General features: G+C 42.5%; 1 protein-coding gene across 2 annotated transcripts in view; it reads right to left on the bottom strand.

Annotated features, from left to right (window-relative positions):
- Positions 1-18,825, bottom strand: part of LOC136876932 (neurotrimin) — a 135,296-nt gene that overhangs the window by 92,684 nt on the left and 23,787 nt on the right. For both annotated transcript variants that reach the window (XM_067150694.2, XM_067150695.2), the window contains exon 2: positions 3,967-4,074. In XM_067150694.2, coding sequence (XP_067006795.2) covers positions 3,967-4,074 — 108 coding nt within the window. The remainder of the gene's footprint in view (positions 1-3,966; positions 4,075-18,825) is intronic.

The raw sequence follows: 18,825 nt of genomic DNA on the forward strand, positions 1-18,825 counted from the left end.
CTGAGGAATGCCAGATAGCAAAGATGAAAGCTAGGAGAGTGTCTTAAGTAAGTCGAAGCAATGCTAGACTACTACTACTAAACGTTTTCATTCCTCCCCTGAAGGGGGAGGCGGGCCTCTTAGACGGTTATGCCGTATCTCAGGCCGGGAGATACGGTGAAGGAGATGTGCGGAGAAGGTGAGGGGGTGGGCGGCCGTGGCCTATACTACGAACTGTCCCGGCATTCGCCTTAGTGCAGGAGAATGGAAAACCACGGAAAACCATTCTCAGGACAGCCGACGGTTGGGGCCAGCCGTGAGATCCAGCCCTGTCCCGTCTCCCGAATGCAGAGGCGTAGAGCCACGGTAGAGCCGTGGCCACCTCTCCTCTGCTCGGTTGGCCGGTCAGAGTACAGACCTGTTGGACCACGGACCAGCCGTGGCCACTTAAGGGACGAAACCCAAGGACCGAAACCCACTCTGCATCTACCGACCCAGATAAAGAAACCGTGGTCGCCAACCTACGCTCCCAACCTGAAGAGCTCTTGGCCTCACTTTTAGTTGCCTCTTACGACAGCCAGGGGATACCATGGATGTATTCTATCGCCCCCATTCACAGAGAAAACATTTTGCGTCACTCGGGCTTGTTCAGTTGGTTTGGAGGAGTAAATATGATTGTGGGAGGCCATGACATGAACATGACAAGCAGCTTAGAGCAGATGTAAGATACAATTAGTGGGGCTAAGTGGCTCAGACGGTTGAGGCGCTGGCCTTCTAACCCCAACATGGCAGGTTCGATCCTGGCTCAGTCCGGTGGTATTTGAAGGTGCTCAAATACGTCAGCCTCGTGTCGGTAGATTTACTTGCAAGTAAAATGAACTCCTGCGGGACTAAATTCCGGCACCTTGGTGTCTCTGAAAACCGTAAAAGTAGTCAGAGAAAATTAAAGCCAATAGCACTATTATTAGATACATTTAGGATGATCAGTTGTCCCGATTACCCAGTATATTCCCGTGTCCCAGCTAACCTTTCCCCGGTACGTCAAAATCCTGATTTTAGATTTCATAAATGTTTATTGTCAGAGGGAGTCAGTTATTCTGAGGTTCCTACGTGTCGATGTAGTCAAGCATGAAGATCTTTCAGTCTTTGTCACCTCACACTCAATATCTGAATTAATCTCGTGTTTCCAATAGACCTATCATAAAATCTAACGTGTCCAGTTCTTTCTTTCTTTGTTCTTTCTTAATCTGTTTACCCTCGAGGGTTGTTTTTTCCCTAGGACTCAGCGAGGGATCCTACCACTACCGCCTCAAGGGCAGTGTTCTGGAGCGTGAGAATTTGGGTCGGGGATACAACTGGACAGGAGGACTAGTACCTCGCCCAGGTGGCCTCACCTGCTATGCTGGATAAGGGCCTTGTTGGGGGGGGGGGCTTGGGAAGATTGGAAGGGATAGACAAAGAAGAGGAAAGGAAACGGCCGTGGCCTTAAGTTAGGTATCATCCCGGCATTTGCCCGGAGGAGAAGTGAGAAACCACGGAAAACCACTTCGAGGATGGCTAAGGTGGGAATCGAACCCGCCTCTACTCAGTTGATCTCCTGATGCTGAGTGGACCCAGTTCCAGCCCTCGTACCACTTTTCAAATTTCGTGGCAGAGCCGGGAATCGAACCCGGGCCTGCGGGGCGGGGGTGGCGGCAGCTAATTATGCTAACCACTACACCAAAGAGGTGGATGTGTCCAATATATTTCCTATTTTTCATCTAAGAAAAAACAATAGATAGCTAAGAAATGAGAAGTAATATAATTTGAAATAGTTTACAGTTCAGCCCCGGTCTCGAAAGCCAAGAATAACGGCCGAGAGGATTCGTCATGCTGACCACACGACACCTCGTAATCTGCAGGCCTTCGGGCTGAGCAGCGGTCGCTTGGTAGGTCAAGGCCCTTCAAGGGCTGTAGTGTCATGGGGTTTGGGGTTACAGTTCAGTTTCTTGCATTAATAGACTAAATATTATTATAATAATTACAATTTTGGACCGAAAACAATCAGTGAATTCACGAAGATATTACAAGATATTTGGGAAACTGAAACACTGTCTGAAAACTGGAAGAGTGCAGTCATACACCCTCTTCATAAGAAAGAAGAGAGAAGGAATGTAGATAACTACAGAGGAGTATCGCTATTATCATTTACATACAAGATTCTATTACAGTGCCTGCTAGATAGAGTACACTCGCAACTGGGACAACAATAGGAGAATACCAAGCAGGCTTCAGACCTGGAAGATCTTGTGCTGAACAGATACTCAATCTGAAATCAATTCTGAGATATAATGCAATGAGAAGCAAATAGATCGTTTGTACTTTCGTAGACTTCAAGAAGGCTACGATTCTGTAGATAGACAATCGCTGATACAAGAACTAGATGAGAGAGGCCTTGACGAGAATACGACAAACCTCAAACAGACACTAACGGACACTAAATCCAAAATCAAATTCATAGGGGAACTATCACATTCATTTGGAATTAGAACGGGAGTAAGACAAGGTGATGGTCTGTCACCTATTCTTTTCAATATAATACTGGACAGAGTGATCAGCGAATGGAAAAATGAACTGAAGACACAGGGACTTCACAAACCCATCAGGTTAGGAAGAAAGAACAAGGGATAGATATCAGTTGTCCAGAATTTGCCGATGATTTAGCAATCCTTGCAGACACCATTGAAACAGCAACAAAACAAAAATCAAAATTCTGAAAGAGATGGCTGGGAAAGTGGGACTACAGATTTCCTTTGAGAAAATACAATATCTGTTGAATCTGAAAGACGCACCGGAGGAAATTGTTACAAAATACGGGAATATCAAGAGGGTTCACACATTCAAGTACCTCGGAGAGATGATACAGGCCAATGTGATGAAGAAACCAGCTTACGAGCAGAGAAGACAAAAGATGACCAGAACATTCTGGAAGGCTGGGAACATCTACAGTAAATCATGTCTATCACGTAACACCAAAGTGAGACATTATAACACGGTCATCAAGCCTAAAACCTTGTACGCATCTGAAACATTGGTCTTGAATCGAAAAGGTGAACTAGAAAACATCAAGAAACTGGAGAGAAGAATTGTCAGAAAAATTATAGGATCCAAAAAGACACAAGAAGAATAGACAGGAGACTGAGCAGATATCCAACATAGTACACGACATGATGAAACGTCGACTAAAATTCTATGGTCACATCAAGAGAATTCCGGACAGCCGACTGACTAAACAGATCTTGGAATACACCGAAAGCATAAAGAACATGAAGTGGATCGCCGAAGTTAGAGAAGACTTGAAGGATGCTGGCATTACAGACTCAGACACACACGAGAGACGGATATTCAGACAAAAAGTACGTAAGTGGAAAGTGGGCCGGGAGGTCAAGAAATTGAAGACTGGAACAACTTGGTCTGAAGAAAGGAAGAAAGCACACAGTGAGAAGATGAAAGAAGTATGGCTCCTTAGAAAATCTCACATCAAGTAGACGCTTTACGTAATCCATTAGTGGCCTATACGAATAAATGAATGAATAATTACAATTATTATTCTGGATTGATTTTCTGAAAATTAATCACAGACTTCCGTCCCGGGTAGACTTTCTGAAAAGTTGGTCACTCTAGATCCAATAGTTATGTAGATACGAAGAGATTGGCACATGTTGGAGTTGCATGGAGAGCCAAGGCAAGCCAGTTTATCGACTGATAAACCAAATAACATTCCATGGTGAGATTTATACTTACCTAAGATATGTTTTATCTCTGCTGGGGTGGCAGCTAATTATGCTAACCACTACACCACAGAGGTGGATGTGTCCAATTTGTTTCCTATTTTTCATCTAAGAAAAAACAATAGATAGCTAAGAAATGAGAAGTAATACAATTTAAAGTAGCTTACAATTCAATTTCTTGCATTAATAAACTAAATATTATTATTGACCAACTCACCTAGGTTGTCCACGTAGCACGGGAGCAATACGGTGTCATTCTCTGAGGTCTTCACCGTGGTGGGGATGCTCCGGAATTGAGGGTGTCTGGCGCGGGCCCACGCTGTCACTATAACACAACACACAGCAAGCCCTAGACGGCGATGCACGGAAGTACTCCATTCAAGCTACTTAACTTAACACTAGGGGTGCTTAAATTACACTACTTATAACTGACCTGGATAAGGTAAGGGAAGCTGGGATATCATGTAGGATTGGAGGTTTACGTTAATCACTGATAATCACAATTACGACATCTTCTTAGAATATACGGTAACTAGCAGTCGTACCTTTCATTTTTTCGTGAGAAAGGTATATCAATAAATGACTTTTTTTGGAAATGATTATTAGTCCACTTCATGACTCACATCTGAGCGGACTCCTTTGCGGAATATACAGGGTTATTCAGCTAAGTTGCCAACCTTAAATATCTACTGATCCGTTAAAAATATAGACATTCTGTTTTCAAATTCGTTAATTGTATTAAGGGACTCATGAAACATTGTCCAATTCGTCTCCATCACATACGTAATTGTCGAGAAATCGTATGCCATGCTCCACAAAACATTACCTCACACCCAGGTATGTTGCCAACTAAACCTTTATTCTTTACCGTTGAAGTACTGTATACAAAAGAACATCAATGGATTCGTGTTTATTTTCAGAACACAAACGGGAATGTCGAAATAGGGGCAAAAACAAAGTCATAACAGTCCTCCAGGGTGGGTTTTTATCACAGTTGGAGAGCTTCTGTATAGTGTATGTCCTCCACGAGCATTTATCACAGCTTGTCACCTACATGAAATGTTCCGTATAAGTCGACGGAGGTCACGTTGCGGTATCAAGTCCCATTCTTCATTGAGAGCCTGTTCGAGGTCTTGGAGAGTCTGTGGTGGAACAGGACGCCCACGAACACTTCTGTGAAGTCTATCCCACACATGCCGGATGGGATTACGGTCGGGACTCACTGCTGGTAATTCCATGTCTTGAATGTCCAGTTCTCGCAAGACAGCTCTGGTGATGCGCGCTACATGAGCTCTGGCATTGTTGTGCATGAGTACGAATTCCGGGCAACACTGTATGCAGCAACCAACATATCCTGTAGCAGTATCTTCTCGATGTACCCCGCAGCGGTAAGATTACCACGGACGACGACAAGATCCGTACGGCCATCAAAACTGTTGCCACCGCACACCATCACAGAACCTTGTCTGAATCGGTCGCCTTCCTGGACAGTATTTGGCATGTACCACAGCGTCTCCATACACGTTGACGTCCATCACGCTGTGTCAGGGGGAATCTGGACTCGTCTGTGAACAACACAGGTCTCCGTTGGCGAAGTTGCCAGTTGACATGGGTACGAACAGAAGGCGAGCTGCGCGATGTTGCTGCAATAAAAGGGGTACTCGAACAGGACGTCTGGGACGTAAGGACACTTCTCTTTACCTGTTCCTTACTGTCTGGTCTGACACCGTGACTCCAGTGACCCTCCTGAGGTCTTGTTGTAGTTCTGTGGCAGTTGCTGAACGACGCCGCAACGCACAGATGGTCAGATATCGGTCATCCTGTGGGGTTGTCATGCGTCCACGACCTTGTCCAACCCTCCTTGTGAACTGGCCTGTCTCATTGTACCGATTCCACAAGCGGTGAATAACTGACGGAAAGGCATTGAGATACAAAGCAATACGACAAAAAGTGCATCCTTCCTGGATCAAAGTGACGGTCCTTGTGACTTGAACCTCGTTAAGATGTCTCATGGGATGTGCTGGTTGACGTACAACGTGCTCAAATGACCTCAGTAGTCTGTGTACCTCACGACGACTCACGGACGCACCGCTATTCACTTTGTTTTGAGAGGACACCTGACAATTTAATACATGGCTACGCCTACAGATGGAGTATAACTTCGATTTGACATAGGTGGTGATGGTGGTGATTATTGTTTTAAGAGGAAGTACAACTAGGCAACCATCCTCCGATTTGACATACCCTGAGTAGCTAAGGTCTCAAGGTATGCTGTACGACCATTGGAACCCCATCTACCAAATTAACGTTCACATGCCAAACGTTACAAAACATGCTCCCCCCCCCCCTTTTTTAACTGTGTAATTTACGGCGAAGTAGGATAGAATGCTCGTGCAAGTCCGTAGATGTACGCTGAACGTTTTCCACAAAGAAGCGTTCCATATCAGCGTACAATCAATCAATCAATCAATCAATCAATCAATCAATCAATCAATCAATCAATCAATCAATCAATCAATCAATCAATCAATCAATCAATCAATCAATCAATCAATCAATCAATCAATCAATCAATCAATCAATCAATCAATCAATCAATCAATCATCATTGATATGCATTTAGGGCTCTCGCCTAGGTGACAGATTATCTATCAGTTTTACCTAGTTTTTCCTAAATGATTTCAAAGAAGTCGGAAATTTATCAAACAACTTCCTTGATAAATTGTTTCAGTCCCTCATTCTTCTTCCTTTAAACGAGTATTTCTCTCAGTTTGTCCTCTTGAATTCCAATATCTTCATTTTAATATTTTCCTACATTAATTCCAATCATTCAACAATTTCCACAGTTCTGCATTTAGGTCTGACGCCCAGGTGGCAGATTGCCTATCAATTGTTGACCTATTCTTAAATGATTTCAAAGAATGATGGAATATTTTCCTTGGCAAATTATTCCAGTCCCTAATTCCTCTTCATCTAAACGAATATTTAGCGCAATATGTCCTCTTGAGTTCCAACTTTATCTTCATTTTATGAATTTTCTTACTTAAAAACTTTGTTCAAGTATATTCATCTGGTATGTCATTTCATGCCATCTCTATACTAACAGCTCGGAACATATTGCTTAGTCTAGAAGCTCACCCCCTCACTCCTAATTCTTCCCCGCCCAACGTTTGCAACATTTTCTTAAAAGTAAATTCGTATTCACGTCCCGAGGTGGCGCAGCCCCTTTCAGGCATACCCTATTGGAGGTAAGCTACACGTACATACCAGCTCTCCCGCCAATCTTAAAATCTTCCAAGGTACGTAGAATACAAGGTAGGGATCACGGGAGAGATGCGCAGTAGCAAAGCGTAGCTGTGACGTCACGCAGGACCCTCGCGCTGAAGCTGACATGAACGAGGTAGAGGTTCAAAAACAATAGCTATGCACGCAGAAGCTAGGAGCTAATAATACACGATAGTAGCATATCTGTGGTGTAGAAGAAACCGTGTGTATTTAGTTTATGTGATAAAACATAAAACCCGGTAATAGTGTACACATTTCAGTATAGTTCGTTGCGCCATTGCAGGCTGTACAAATCATAGCAGGCACGCAAAGGAACGGAACATACACATTTATTTATTCCTTAAAGCCACTGACCTAAATAAACGGTGGCAGCATGATGGAACAAAGACATTATTGGAAGCTATTTTTCTCAGCTTCGAGGGCTCGAAAGATTTTAGACCATCCTCTTCCGAGAGCTGTGACGCAAAGGGTGAAAGCATTGCTTCTCAGCCTCAACACTTCCGAGGCAATAAGAAGTTCCAACTGTTCTCCAGAAGATTGTGAAACATCAAGGACAAATATTTCATCAATGCTACTGACGAAGTCGATCAAAACTCGGATATCGTGTGCCAGTCTAAGGTCAGGGTTGAGCCCACAACATCCTATTATTTACCGGAGGATGAGCAATGGTGTTCTTAAAGAGCTAGTGCAACAGATCGAGGACAGTCGCAAAAAAAAAAAAAAAAAAAAAAAAAAAAAAAGGATCGTGGTGATCTGCTTGAAGATTACGCTGGCTATGTTGCTTTCATGGTAAGGAAGAAAATCTCGGTATGTAAAGCGATTATGGAGAGAAAATAGGTCAACCTAAAACAAGAGATGGAGAATGGCTTTTAAAGAGATCTAGAGACAGTTTGATGTGGTCTGCAGAGAGATGGTACAACACGATAGTGCAAATGGGAAAAGAGTTCAATCTTTACCACGGGAAAGAACTGAAAGAGGGTTCTACCGTCATCGCAAACCTTACAGATATCCTGATTAAGAAATTCCGCGAAATTCATGAAATTCATGAATTTGCAGTGAGGAGCTTCGTCAGAAGCCGTTCTTTTATTGGAATGAACACTTTAACAAAAGTAAGGCATTCAAGAGGCCGAGTGTCAGTGAATACAGTGTATGTATGTTTGTTCAGTCCTCAGCCCAAAGGCTGGTTGGATCCTCAACAGCTCCACCATTAGCTGTCATAGGTACCTAGGCATCACCGAAGAGGCGTACTAGGGAAATGAGGAATGAGGTAGTTCCCTCGTTGCTTTCCTCACTGAGCCAGAAGTTGCTAATGCATATCAGTTTGCCAAGCCCACTGAAATGCATGCACCAACCGACCCTATGAGGAACATTTTCACACCATGGACTGGCTGCATAAACAATGGTATTACTAGCATCGCTCATACCTCCGTCACTTTCATATTGTCAAAGCCAAGGATAAGACTGAGACAGATCAATGAAAGTAACAAAATTGCTCTAGCCCATACCAGAGAACATAGTAGTGTACTGTAAACACTAGGTCTCACCAGCAAAGGCATGTGAATACAGTACCAATAAAAATGACTTAGAAGGAAGAAGAGCAAAGAAATTGAAGAAAATTCAGTGATGCTCTGGATAAGTGTGTTTGATAATATTTTAGTAAATATCAGCATTATTCTTTATGTATAACACACCTGTTTATTTTTTATGAAAGACAGTTTATTATGTTGTATTTGGAACCAGTGCTAAGTGTTAATATACAGGCTTATTAATTTGCGTAGACTATCTAATTTTAACGTGGAATTTGTCAGTTCTTTGACATTCGGGGGAGAACATTTACTGTCAGTGTTATGGACAGTTATAGTTTTCAGACATTTGCTGTTTGTGTTGTGGCCTGTTACAGTTTCCTAATACATTGTTTGTAACATTGGGTTTTATGGATGGCCATTCCATATTTCACATACGCTGCGTGATTCACACTCTAATGTAATAGTGGAATGTCTTTTATGAGGTGAGGCTAAAATATCAATAAGTTCGCTTATCTCTAACTTGTGGACCGAGCTCGATAGCTGCAGTCGCTTAATTGCGGCCAGTATCCAGTATTCGGGAGATAGTAGGTTCGAACCCCACTGTCGGCAGCCCTGAAAATGGTTTTCCGTGGTTTCCCATTTTCACAGCAGGCAAATGCTGGGGCTGTACCTTAATTAAGGCCACGGCCGCTTCCTTCCCACTCCTAGCCCTTTCCTGTCCTATCGTCGCCATAAGACCTATCTGTGTCGGTGCGACGTAAAGCAAACAAAAACAAAAACTAACTTGTGGCTAAACCAGAATCGCTCACAGCTGTGTATTACCGGTACCATTATCTATATATATAAAATAACTTGTCCTGACTGACTGACTGACTGATTCATCATCGCCGAGCCAAAACTACTGGACATAAAGAAATGAAATTTTGGGGATATATTTATATTAAGATGTAGGTGCTCGCTAAGAGAGGATTTTTTGATATTCCGTCGCTAAGGGGGTGAAAAGGGGGGTGAAATTTTAAAAAGAGTGTATCTATATCTCAAAACTTTAAAAGTTTACAGATGTAAAAATTGGTATTTAGAATCTTCTTTTAAAATAAGGATACACGTATTTTTTTGTTTTCTGAAAACCCCAATAGGAGGGGTGAAAAAGGGTGAAAATGGGGGAAAAATGGGTTGAATGCCTTCAATCAGGATACCGGTACTTATATCTCAGAAACTGAAGATATTACAGACCTGAAAATTGGTACTTTTGATCTTTTAAAAATAAAGAAACACGTATTTTTTTGTTTTTGGAAAATCCAATTAATGGGAGGGTGAAAAGGGGGTGAATTTTTAAAATGAGTGAATCTCTATCTCCAAACTTTTAAAGTTTGCAGATGTAAAAATTGGTATTTAGAATCTTCATTAAAAATAAAGAAACACGTCTTTTTTGTTTTCGGAAAATCGCAATAGGAGGAATGAAAAGGGGTGGAAAAAGGGTTGAATGCCTTTAATGAGGCTACTTATATCTCAGAAACTGAAGATATTACAGACCTGAAAATCGGTGTTTGGGATCTCCTTTAAAAATAAAGAAACACGTATTTTTTTGTTTCTGGAAAATCCAATTAAGGGAGGGGGTGAAAGGGGGGTAATATTTTAAAATGAGTGTATCTATATCTCAAAACTTTTAAAGGTTATAGATGTGAAAATTGGTATTTAGAATCTCCTTTAAAAATAAAGAAACACGTATATTTTGTTTTCGGAAAATCCAATTAATGGCGGTTAAACAGGAGTGACAAATTGGGGTGAATTTTTGAACTATATCTACAGAATATCTTGGAAACGTAAAATGTTACAGACGTAAAAAGTGGGTGTTTGGAATCTCCTGTAAATGTAAAGAAACATAGATGATTTGTTTTTGGAAACTCCACTTAAGGGGAACTCAAAAGGGGTGAAATTTTGAAATGAGAATTTTTACAGTATATCTAAAAAACTTAACATGTTACAGAAGTGAAAAATGGTATTTTTTATCTCTATTAAACATAAAGAAACGTGTATTTTTAGTTTTCGGAAATATCACCTGGGTGGAGGGTTAAAAGTGACTGAAAATGGTGTTGAATTCTTTTAATTAGGCTACTGATATATCAAAAATGAAGATTTTACAGACGTGAAATTTTATATTTTCAATCTGATTTAAAAGTAAAAATACACGTATTCTCTTAAAATCCAATGAAGCGGGGGGGGGGGGAGAATTGAAAAATTAATTGGCTTAATTGTATGAGAATACATACATCTAATAAAAACTAAAGTTATTACAGATGTGAAAATTCGTATTTGGATCTCCTTTAAAAACAAAGAAAAACGCGTTTTGGGCGGGAAACCATCTTGGAGGGCGGGAGTGTTAAGGAGTTGAATTCCTTTCATGAGGACACATAAATCAAAAACTGAAGAAGTTAGAGTCGTGATAATTGGTATTTAGAATATCCTTTACTATTAAAGAAACAAGTATTTTTTTCGGGAAAGTTCACTTGGGGGGGGGGGAGTAGTGTGAAATGAAGTGAAAAAAGTAAATTACTTTTATGGGGATACTTATATCTCAAAACTGAAGGTAATAGACGTGAACATTGGTGTTTGGAATCTCCCTTAAACATAAAGAAACAAGCCTTCTTTTAATTTTTTGCGGGGGGGGGGGGGGTGGCGGTAAATAAACTTAACGGCGGTGGGGTGTAGAAGGAGGTGAGACCAATTGATTTTACTGTTATTAATGTACTTATAAGGATCCTCCGTTGCTCAGGCGGCACCGCGCCGGCCTCTCAAAGCTGGGTTCCGTGGTTCAAATCCCGGTCACTCCATGTGACATTCGTGCTGGACAAAACGGAGGCGGGACAGGTTTTTCTCCGGATACTCCGGTTTTCCCTGTCATCAGCCATTCCAGCAACACATAATAATAATAATAATAATAATGTTCCGGACCGTCGTCAAATGTGCGGACCGCGCTGGCAACGGCTCCTGGACGGGTAATGACTAAGAATGCAGTCCGGCCGCGGGTTCAGTGCCGCCAAATCACCCAATATGACACCACGCCGGATCTCCTGAAGGATTTTATCCATATTAAAAGTGATTAAAGGAAAAGATGGCAAAGATTTACGGACCCAACTGACCAGGAGGAATACCTGAGCCTAGCCCGGGAAGTACGAAATCGATTGCTGGAAAGGAATATTGAAAAATGGGAGGAAACGTGCTGTAAAATAATAGAAAATGAGTCAGATCGGGAATTTTGGAGGATTCTCGCAGAAAACGAGTCACGAATTTCGGCGGATTATATATCTAAAACAATAAGCATTCAATTATAAATTTCAGTCTAATACCGTAGCAAAGCACGGGTATCTTGCTAGTCACATATAAAGGACAAGGCGCTGAGGGTTCCGATGACGTTACCGGCGGCTAAGCGTGGTGGGGAGACTTGCGCGTGATCCATACCTTTTACTCTACCTACTTTGAAAATCTTCCAGAAGGGTATAAGAAGTGTACGCAGGACAGAAAGATGTCCACGTTACTCGACGATCGCTCAGGCTGAATGTTCTCACCTCTCATATCTAGTATAGTTCTAAAGAATACAGAAAGAGTATTGCGTATTGCGGAGAACCGCGCCTTCTCCCGTGTTGTCAGCACTTCATTTCATCTTTTCCAGTGAGAGGTTGTCTATCCTAGTACACAGTCTGACCTCTCTAGGTCTATAGGTACACTATATTCCCGTCTCTTCCAATAAGAAGTTGTCTATCCAAGTCCATAGTCTGACCTCTCTAGGTCAACGGCTTCACTTCATTCTCATCCTTTCTTGTGAGATGATGTTTTGTAGCAACTACTGTATATAGAGAACAGTTGACACTGAAAATGTCATGTCCAGGAGTGAATCTGGTGGGTCTAAATGTGATCTTCGTGCAGAGGGCCGCATATTAGAACTTACTGCAGAGGATCCCGGCAAGAGTACTCGCCAAATCGCGGCAGTGGTAGGAGTGTCCAATTGAACCGTTCTACGAACATTATGAGAAGACCGACATCCGTACCATCCGCAGCGTGTTCAGCACCTATCGGAACAAGATTATGGAGCGCGCATGGCCTTCTGTGAATGGGTCCACCGTCAACCACAAGAATTCGTGTACCATATTGTCTTCAGAGACGAGGGCTCGTTTACGAGGAGGGGCATCATCAATTTTCACAACCCGCGTGTGTGTTTGGAGAACAATCCCCATGCTTTGAGACATTCCAACCACCAGGTTCGGTGAGGAAAGCAACAGGAAACTAGCTCACTCCTCATTTCCCTAGTACGCCTCTTCAGTGACCACTAGGCTGCCTGTGGTATCTGATGGCGAGCTGTTGAGGATCCAATCAGCCTTCGAGCTAAGCACTCAGCATACACATACAGTCCTATTACGTTAGGAAAATTCAGTACAAGCAACATTTAGAGCGTATAGCTTTCTTTCGGTCGTGCTTGTACTCGGTGCCTTAGTGGATGGAGCGCTCACCTTTATGGGTCTCCTCTAATCTGGTGAAAAAAATATGGGGTAGACTGTATCAGGGAGAAAACCACAAGTTCTATGCGTTAATACGTTTCTCGGAATGGAATATTAAATGTAAGGTAAGAGAATGAAAAATTGCTCTCACGATTAGCAGTCAAGTATTATTTTTATTTAATAAGCCGATCTCTGGAAGTGTACTCCAAAGCCTATTGTTTTGTGTTCACTAGCTTTGACTACACCTACAGGATAATTATACTCGTCCACAACCATTGGCTCCGGTACGGGCGCTCTAGAAGTGCTCGAGTCGTAAACGACGCACTGCACCACCTCAAGTTTCTTTCGATCTCTGAACTTTCTACACCTCTCTGCGTGGATAAGTTTGCTCCTATTCTCTTAATCTCAATGCGCTCTATCGTTTGCTATCCGTCGCTTTTACCCTCGGCATTGTGAATTTTCTCTCCTCTGTCAAATGTACTCGTGATTTTTTCCAATTTAACTACTGTTGATAATTGCTCAATTGAGATTGTAGCCTGGTTTTTATAGCGATTCACTTTACACCATTGCGGACGTTCTATCGCGTCTCATTCTCGAGTTACACTGCATCGGCTGTCGTGCGACCCGTCCATTCGTGCCTTAATATCTCCTCCTGCGTGTCCGGCTCCATGGCAAAATGATTAACTTGCTGGCCTTTGGTCGCAGGGATCCCGGGTTCGATTCTCGGCAGGGTAGGGAATTTTGACCGTCATTGGTTAATTTTGCTGCCACGTTGGCCGGGTGTATGTGTCGTCTTCATCATCATTTCATCCTCATCACGACGCGCAACTCGCCTACGGGCTTCAAATAAAAAGACCTGCATCTGGCGAGCCGAACATGTTCTCGGACACTCCCAGTACTAAATGCCATGCGCCATTTAATTTCCTCCTGCGTATCGTTAGATGACATCACCCGCTCCAACTCAGGGTCATGTTGGATACACTGATTGTTCACCTGTCGAACAATGTTTATTTAATTTGAATATGTGGTGTAGCTTAGGAAGGGTTGATAAAACTCGCCTGAAAAAAAGTGTCAGTCGCCTCGTTATAACTTCGGAACAATCAGTCCGATTTCGAAAAGCAAAGTGTGGTATAGACGCCTCTAGAGGGGGTGGTCGGAAACGTGAAGCAGGCATATAAGCGTAAGAATGATAAATAATTTGAAAGAAATAATTCGATGTCTCGCGCCGTTGCTATTTTATCAGCTGCTGAAGTTAACCAACCAGATTGCTTCGCGGGTGAATTCAAATGGGCTTTGCGAGGTGGTGTTACTATGAATAACAATAACTTTGTGGTTAAGGGTAAAAATGTTTAATAATTTATGGCCCCGTTCCAAGGCATAGATAAGCAGCGTGGTTTGCTCAGCGAGAATATAATTAAATCAAGTGATAGAATCAGTGAATATAAAAAGGCACAGTATTAAAGTTAATTCATTCATCTCAGGATACCATGTGTCGATGGTGAAATTCTGAAACTTAGTATTTATACACAAACCAGTGAAGGTTGGACATGGCAAGTGATTTTATGTTGTCTGACTTACTACAATGGTTCAATTACTCTCTGTAGTTCCCAAACGGCTTTATTACAGGACCATTTTGATATGTACAAGGAGAATCTTCCAGCATTTGTTAATGTTTGTTGGATGCGTTTATATTTAATATTTATTGTGTGTCGATGAAGTGCTCATGGACGGATTATAGTTATATCAGAATAAAGACAGTTTATTTTAAAATGAGTGTCGAGAAGTTATTGAAAAACCTTGGTGCAGTTTACAGCCGTTTAATCGTTTTCAGAGTGTTAAGGCCCGTAGTGGATGTACCAGTATACAGCCTCGTGTAGCCTACACGTCCTAAGAGAGAAGAGAAAATTATGAAGCTCCATGTACGTAAATTTGAAGGATCCATTTTAGTGAACTCTGGCGCCCAAATTATGGACATAGAAGTTAATTATTTTAATTATTTACTCATTCATTTCAACTTCAGGGCAAAGTAGATAATTATACACTGACTGACAGAGCAAATGCAACACCAAGAAGGAGTGGTCAGAACTTTATGCCAATTGCAGGGTAGACTGACGTCACTGAGGTATGCTCATGATGTGAAATGCGCCGCTGTGCTGCACACGTAGCGAACGATAAATGGGACACGGCGTTGGCGAATGGCCCACTTCGTACCGTGATTTCTCAGCCGACAGTCATTGTAGAACGTGTTGTCGTGTGCCACAGGACACGTGTATAGCTAAGAATGCCAGGCCGCCGTCAACGGAGGCATTTCCAGCAGACAGACGACTTTACGAGGGGTATGGTGATCGGGCTGAGAAGGGCAGGTTGGTCGCTTCGTCAAATCGCAGCCGATACCCATAGGGCTGTGTCCACGGTGCAGCGCCTGTGGCGAAGATGGTTGGCGCAGGGACATGTGGCACGTGCGAGGGGTCCAGGCGCAGCCCGAGTGACGTCAGCACGCGAGGATCGGCGCATCCGCCGCCAAGCGGTGGCAGCCCCGCACGCCACGTCAACCGCCATTCTTCAGCATGTGCAAGACACCCTGGCTGTTCCAATATCGACCAGAACAATTTCCCGTCGATTGGTTGAAGGAGGCCTGCACTCCCGGCGTCCGCTCAGAAGACTACCATTGACTCCACAGCATAGACGTGCACGCCTGGCATGGTGCCGGGCTAGAGCGACTTGAATGAGGGAATGGCGGAACGTCGTGTTCTCCGATGAGTCACGCTTCTGTTCTGTCAGTGATAGTCACCGCAGACGAGTGTGGCGTCGGCGTGGAGAAAGGTCAAATCCGGCAGTAACTGTGGAGCGCCCTACCGCTAGACAACGCGGCATCATGGTTTGGGGCGCTATTGCGTATGATTCCACGTCACCTCTAGTGCGTATTCAAGGCACGTTAAATGCCCACCGCTACGTGCAGCATGTGCTGCGGCCGGTGGCACTCCCGTACCTTCAGGGGCTGCCCAATGCTCTGTTTCAGCAGGATAATGCCCGCCCACACACTGCTCGCATCTCCCAACAGGCTCTACGAGGTGTACAGATGCTTCCGTGGCCAGCGTACTCTCCGGATCTCTCACCAATCGAACACGTGTGGGATCTCATTGGACGCCGTTTGCAAACTCTGCCCCAGCTTCGTACGGACGACCAACTGTGGCAAATGGTTGACAGAGAATGGAGAACCATCCCTCAGGACACCATCCGCACTCTTATTGACTCTGTACCTCGACGTGTTTCTGTGTGCATCGCCGCTCGCGGTGGTCCTACATCCTACTGAGTCGATGCCGTGCGCTTTGTGTAACCTGCATATCGGTTTGAAATAAACATCAATTATTCATCCGTGCCGTCTCTGTTTTTTCCCCAACTTTCATCCCTTTCGAACCACTCCTCCTTGGTGTTGCATTGTCACTGTCAGTCAGTGTATTACCAATGGTGAGTACGAGTTATATAGGTGCATTTTTAGCACATTCTTATTATTTAAGCAGTAAGTTATCACTATATTCCTCCACACTAGTCACTTCTCATATCGATACCTGTACCGTGCGATTACCCGAATAATTTCAAATCATTTTCTAGACTAAGAATTCACCAGGCGAGTTGGCTTCAAGGTACAAATCGTGTAGCTTTAAGCTGGTATTCGGGAAATAGTAGACTTTAAGCAAATACAGTAGAGACAATACGCGACACTTCCGGATTTAGCCTCGTTAAAATGGGAGACAATTCGCAAGTGGCGCTCCTAGTGGCGTGACCTGAAAATTCGCGCTAAATTCAAATATCAATGGAAATGAATATACGGAAATGGATAAATAAATTACGTCTAGAAAGAAAGTGTTGCTAAAATATTAACTTCAAAGTTGCTAAAGCAATTCTGGATACACGAATGAAGAATTATTTAACAGGTAATTATGTAAAGACTGAAATTAGACATATAATCAAGATGTGAAATGAACTGCTGTGTAAGGGCTTGATCTTTCATTTATGCATTACTTTTTTAGCTTTAGCATACCTGCATGAACTTTCACGGCTAGATTTGTCTTTTTTTCATTTAAAAGCATTGTATATCACATTAGCATACTTGTCAATAAAAATATCGGCACATTCTTTACACACATGATTCAATGAATTTACATTTAAGGGCTGGACAATTTTCCTTTTAACTTGAAGCCTACTAACAGAAAGAAAATCTATAAATTTAGCCACAAAAACATTCAAAATTTCCCAATAAGCAATACTTGCCATTACATTAGGGTGAAGCAAATTTGCATCATCGTCACATTTCTTAAATCACCCATATTTTCTTCAGTGCTTGACAACGCATTACGACATTCCAAATGGGGTAACTTGGAACACAACCAGCCATACACACATATGCATATGCATTATTCTGAATTAAATCAAAACCCACAGATCACACCTACAACACATCAGTATTGAAGGTTAACTGCTGCACTAATACAATAAAATAAGCTTATTATATTTTAAGGCAGTTAAAATATGGGTCGCGCAGGTCAGAAGTTTAGGAAGTAGGCCTTCTATAAAAATATATTTGTAACTGGAAGAATATATATGCAAACACAGTATTTACTTACATTTTCTTGTAACGAGGGAAACGGAAGAAAGACCGCGAATCCTTCTGCACTTCATAGTTGTTGCAACCAAACGTAGCACATATCTTTCCACTCATATTGACAGGAGATATAAAGGAATGACGCACGCTACTATTTACTTATGTCAACTTAATGCAAACGCACAAATAACCCCAAAAACTTCACAAACAAATACACGTGCTCTTATGACAGAATCAGTAACTCTCAGGTCACTCCGCTAGACAGAGCTCTAATCTCTGTCCCTCGATATCTCGCAGAGTGTCGCGTATTGTCTCTACTGTATTTGCTTTAAGCCCACTGTTGGCAGGCCTGTGGCTGGATTCACACCAGGCAGGTGCAGGAGCTGTAACGCAATGAAAGGCCACGGTTGCTGTATCTCTAATCCTTTCCTATTTCAGAGTTACTGAAAGCCTGTCTCTGTTATTGTGAAGTTAAAGAATAAATACATGTAGTTTGGAAAAAGCTTTACATTTTCACCAGAGGGAGTGAAGTAGCCTCTAATTATTTTCTTAACCCTCTGATATGTACTCCAAAATTTATGATACCAGGATGCGCACATTGTACTTGTTGAAACATTTTCACATTACGGAATCAATCGAATAGGCTAACGTTGAGGATTGAATGAACATATTATATATTCGAAGAAATCTTAAGGAAACCCTTACACATTGGAAGAACTTGAGAACAAATCCACCAATGCATAATGTCCAGTGGGAAAGGGGAAAATCTAGTGTGAGTCTTGAAGTTCGTTTAAGAAATATCGTGTTATAATGGTATAGATCCTAATTGGAAGATAAGAAAAATGCTGTGAGAATGATATATTACAATACTACTAAGGGTGATGCGCTCACTGTTGCTGCGTTACGTGGACCATACACAGGGAGGACGAACGACACTTTCTACATCTTTTATAAGATAAGCTAATAGATTACATAACGTTTATGCTACTTACCCTTTCATTTTCATTTAGTTATGGTTATGAGGCGCAATCATTGCCAAATTTTGTAACAGTAAAGGCCGAAGCTTCTGGAAGACTGGCCTTTCGCTTGGCGGAAGTTCTCGCTTCTTGCTCTCGCGAGTGGGTTGTTTCTACCAGCGAACGCCCTACAATTCTCAATTCTCAGCTGTA

The sequence above is a fragment of the Anabrus simplex genome, chromosome 7 (genome assembly GCF_040414725.1).
Source record: "Anabrus simplex isolate iqAnaSimp1 chromosome 7, ASM4041472v1, whole genome shotgun sequence".
In the NCBI taxonomy this organism is placed as follows: Eukaryota; Metazoa; Arthropoda; class Insecta; order Orthoptera; family Tettigoniidae; genus Anabrus; species Anabrus simplex.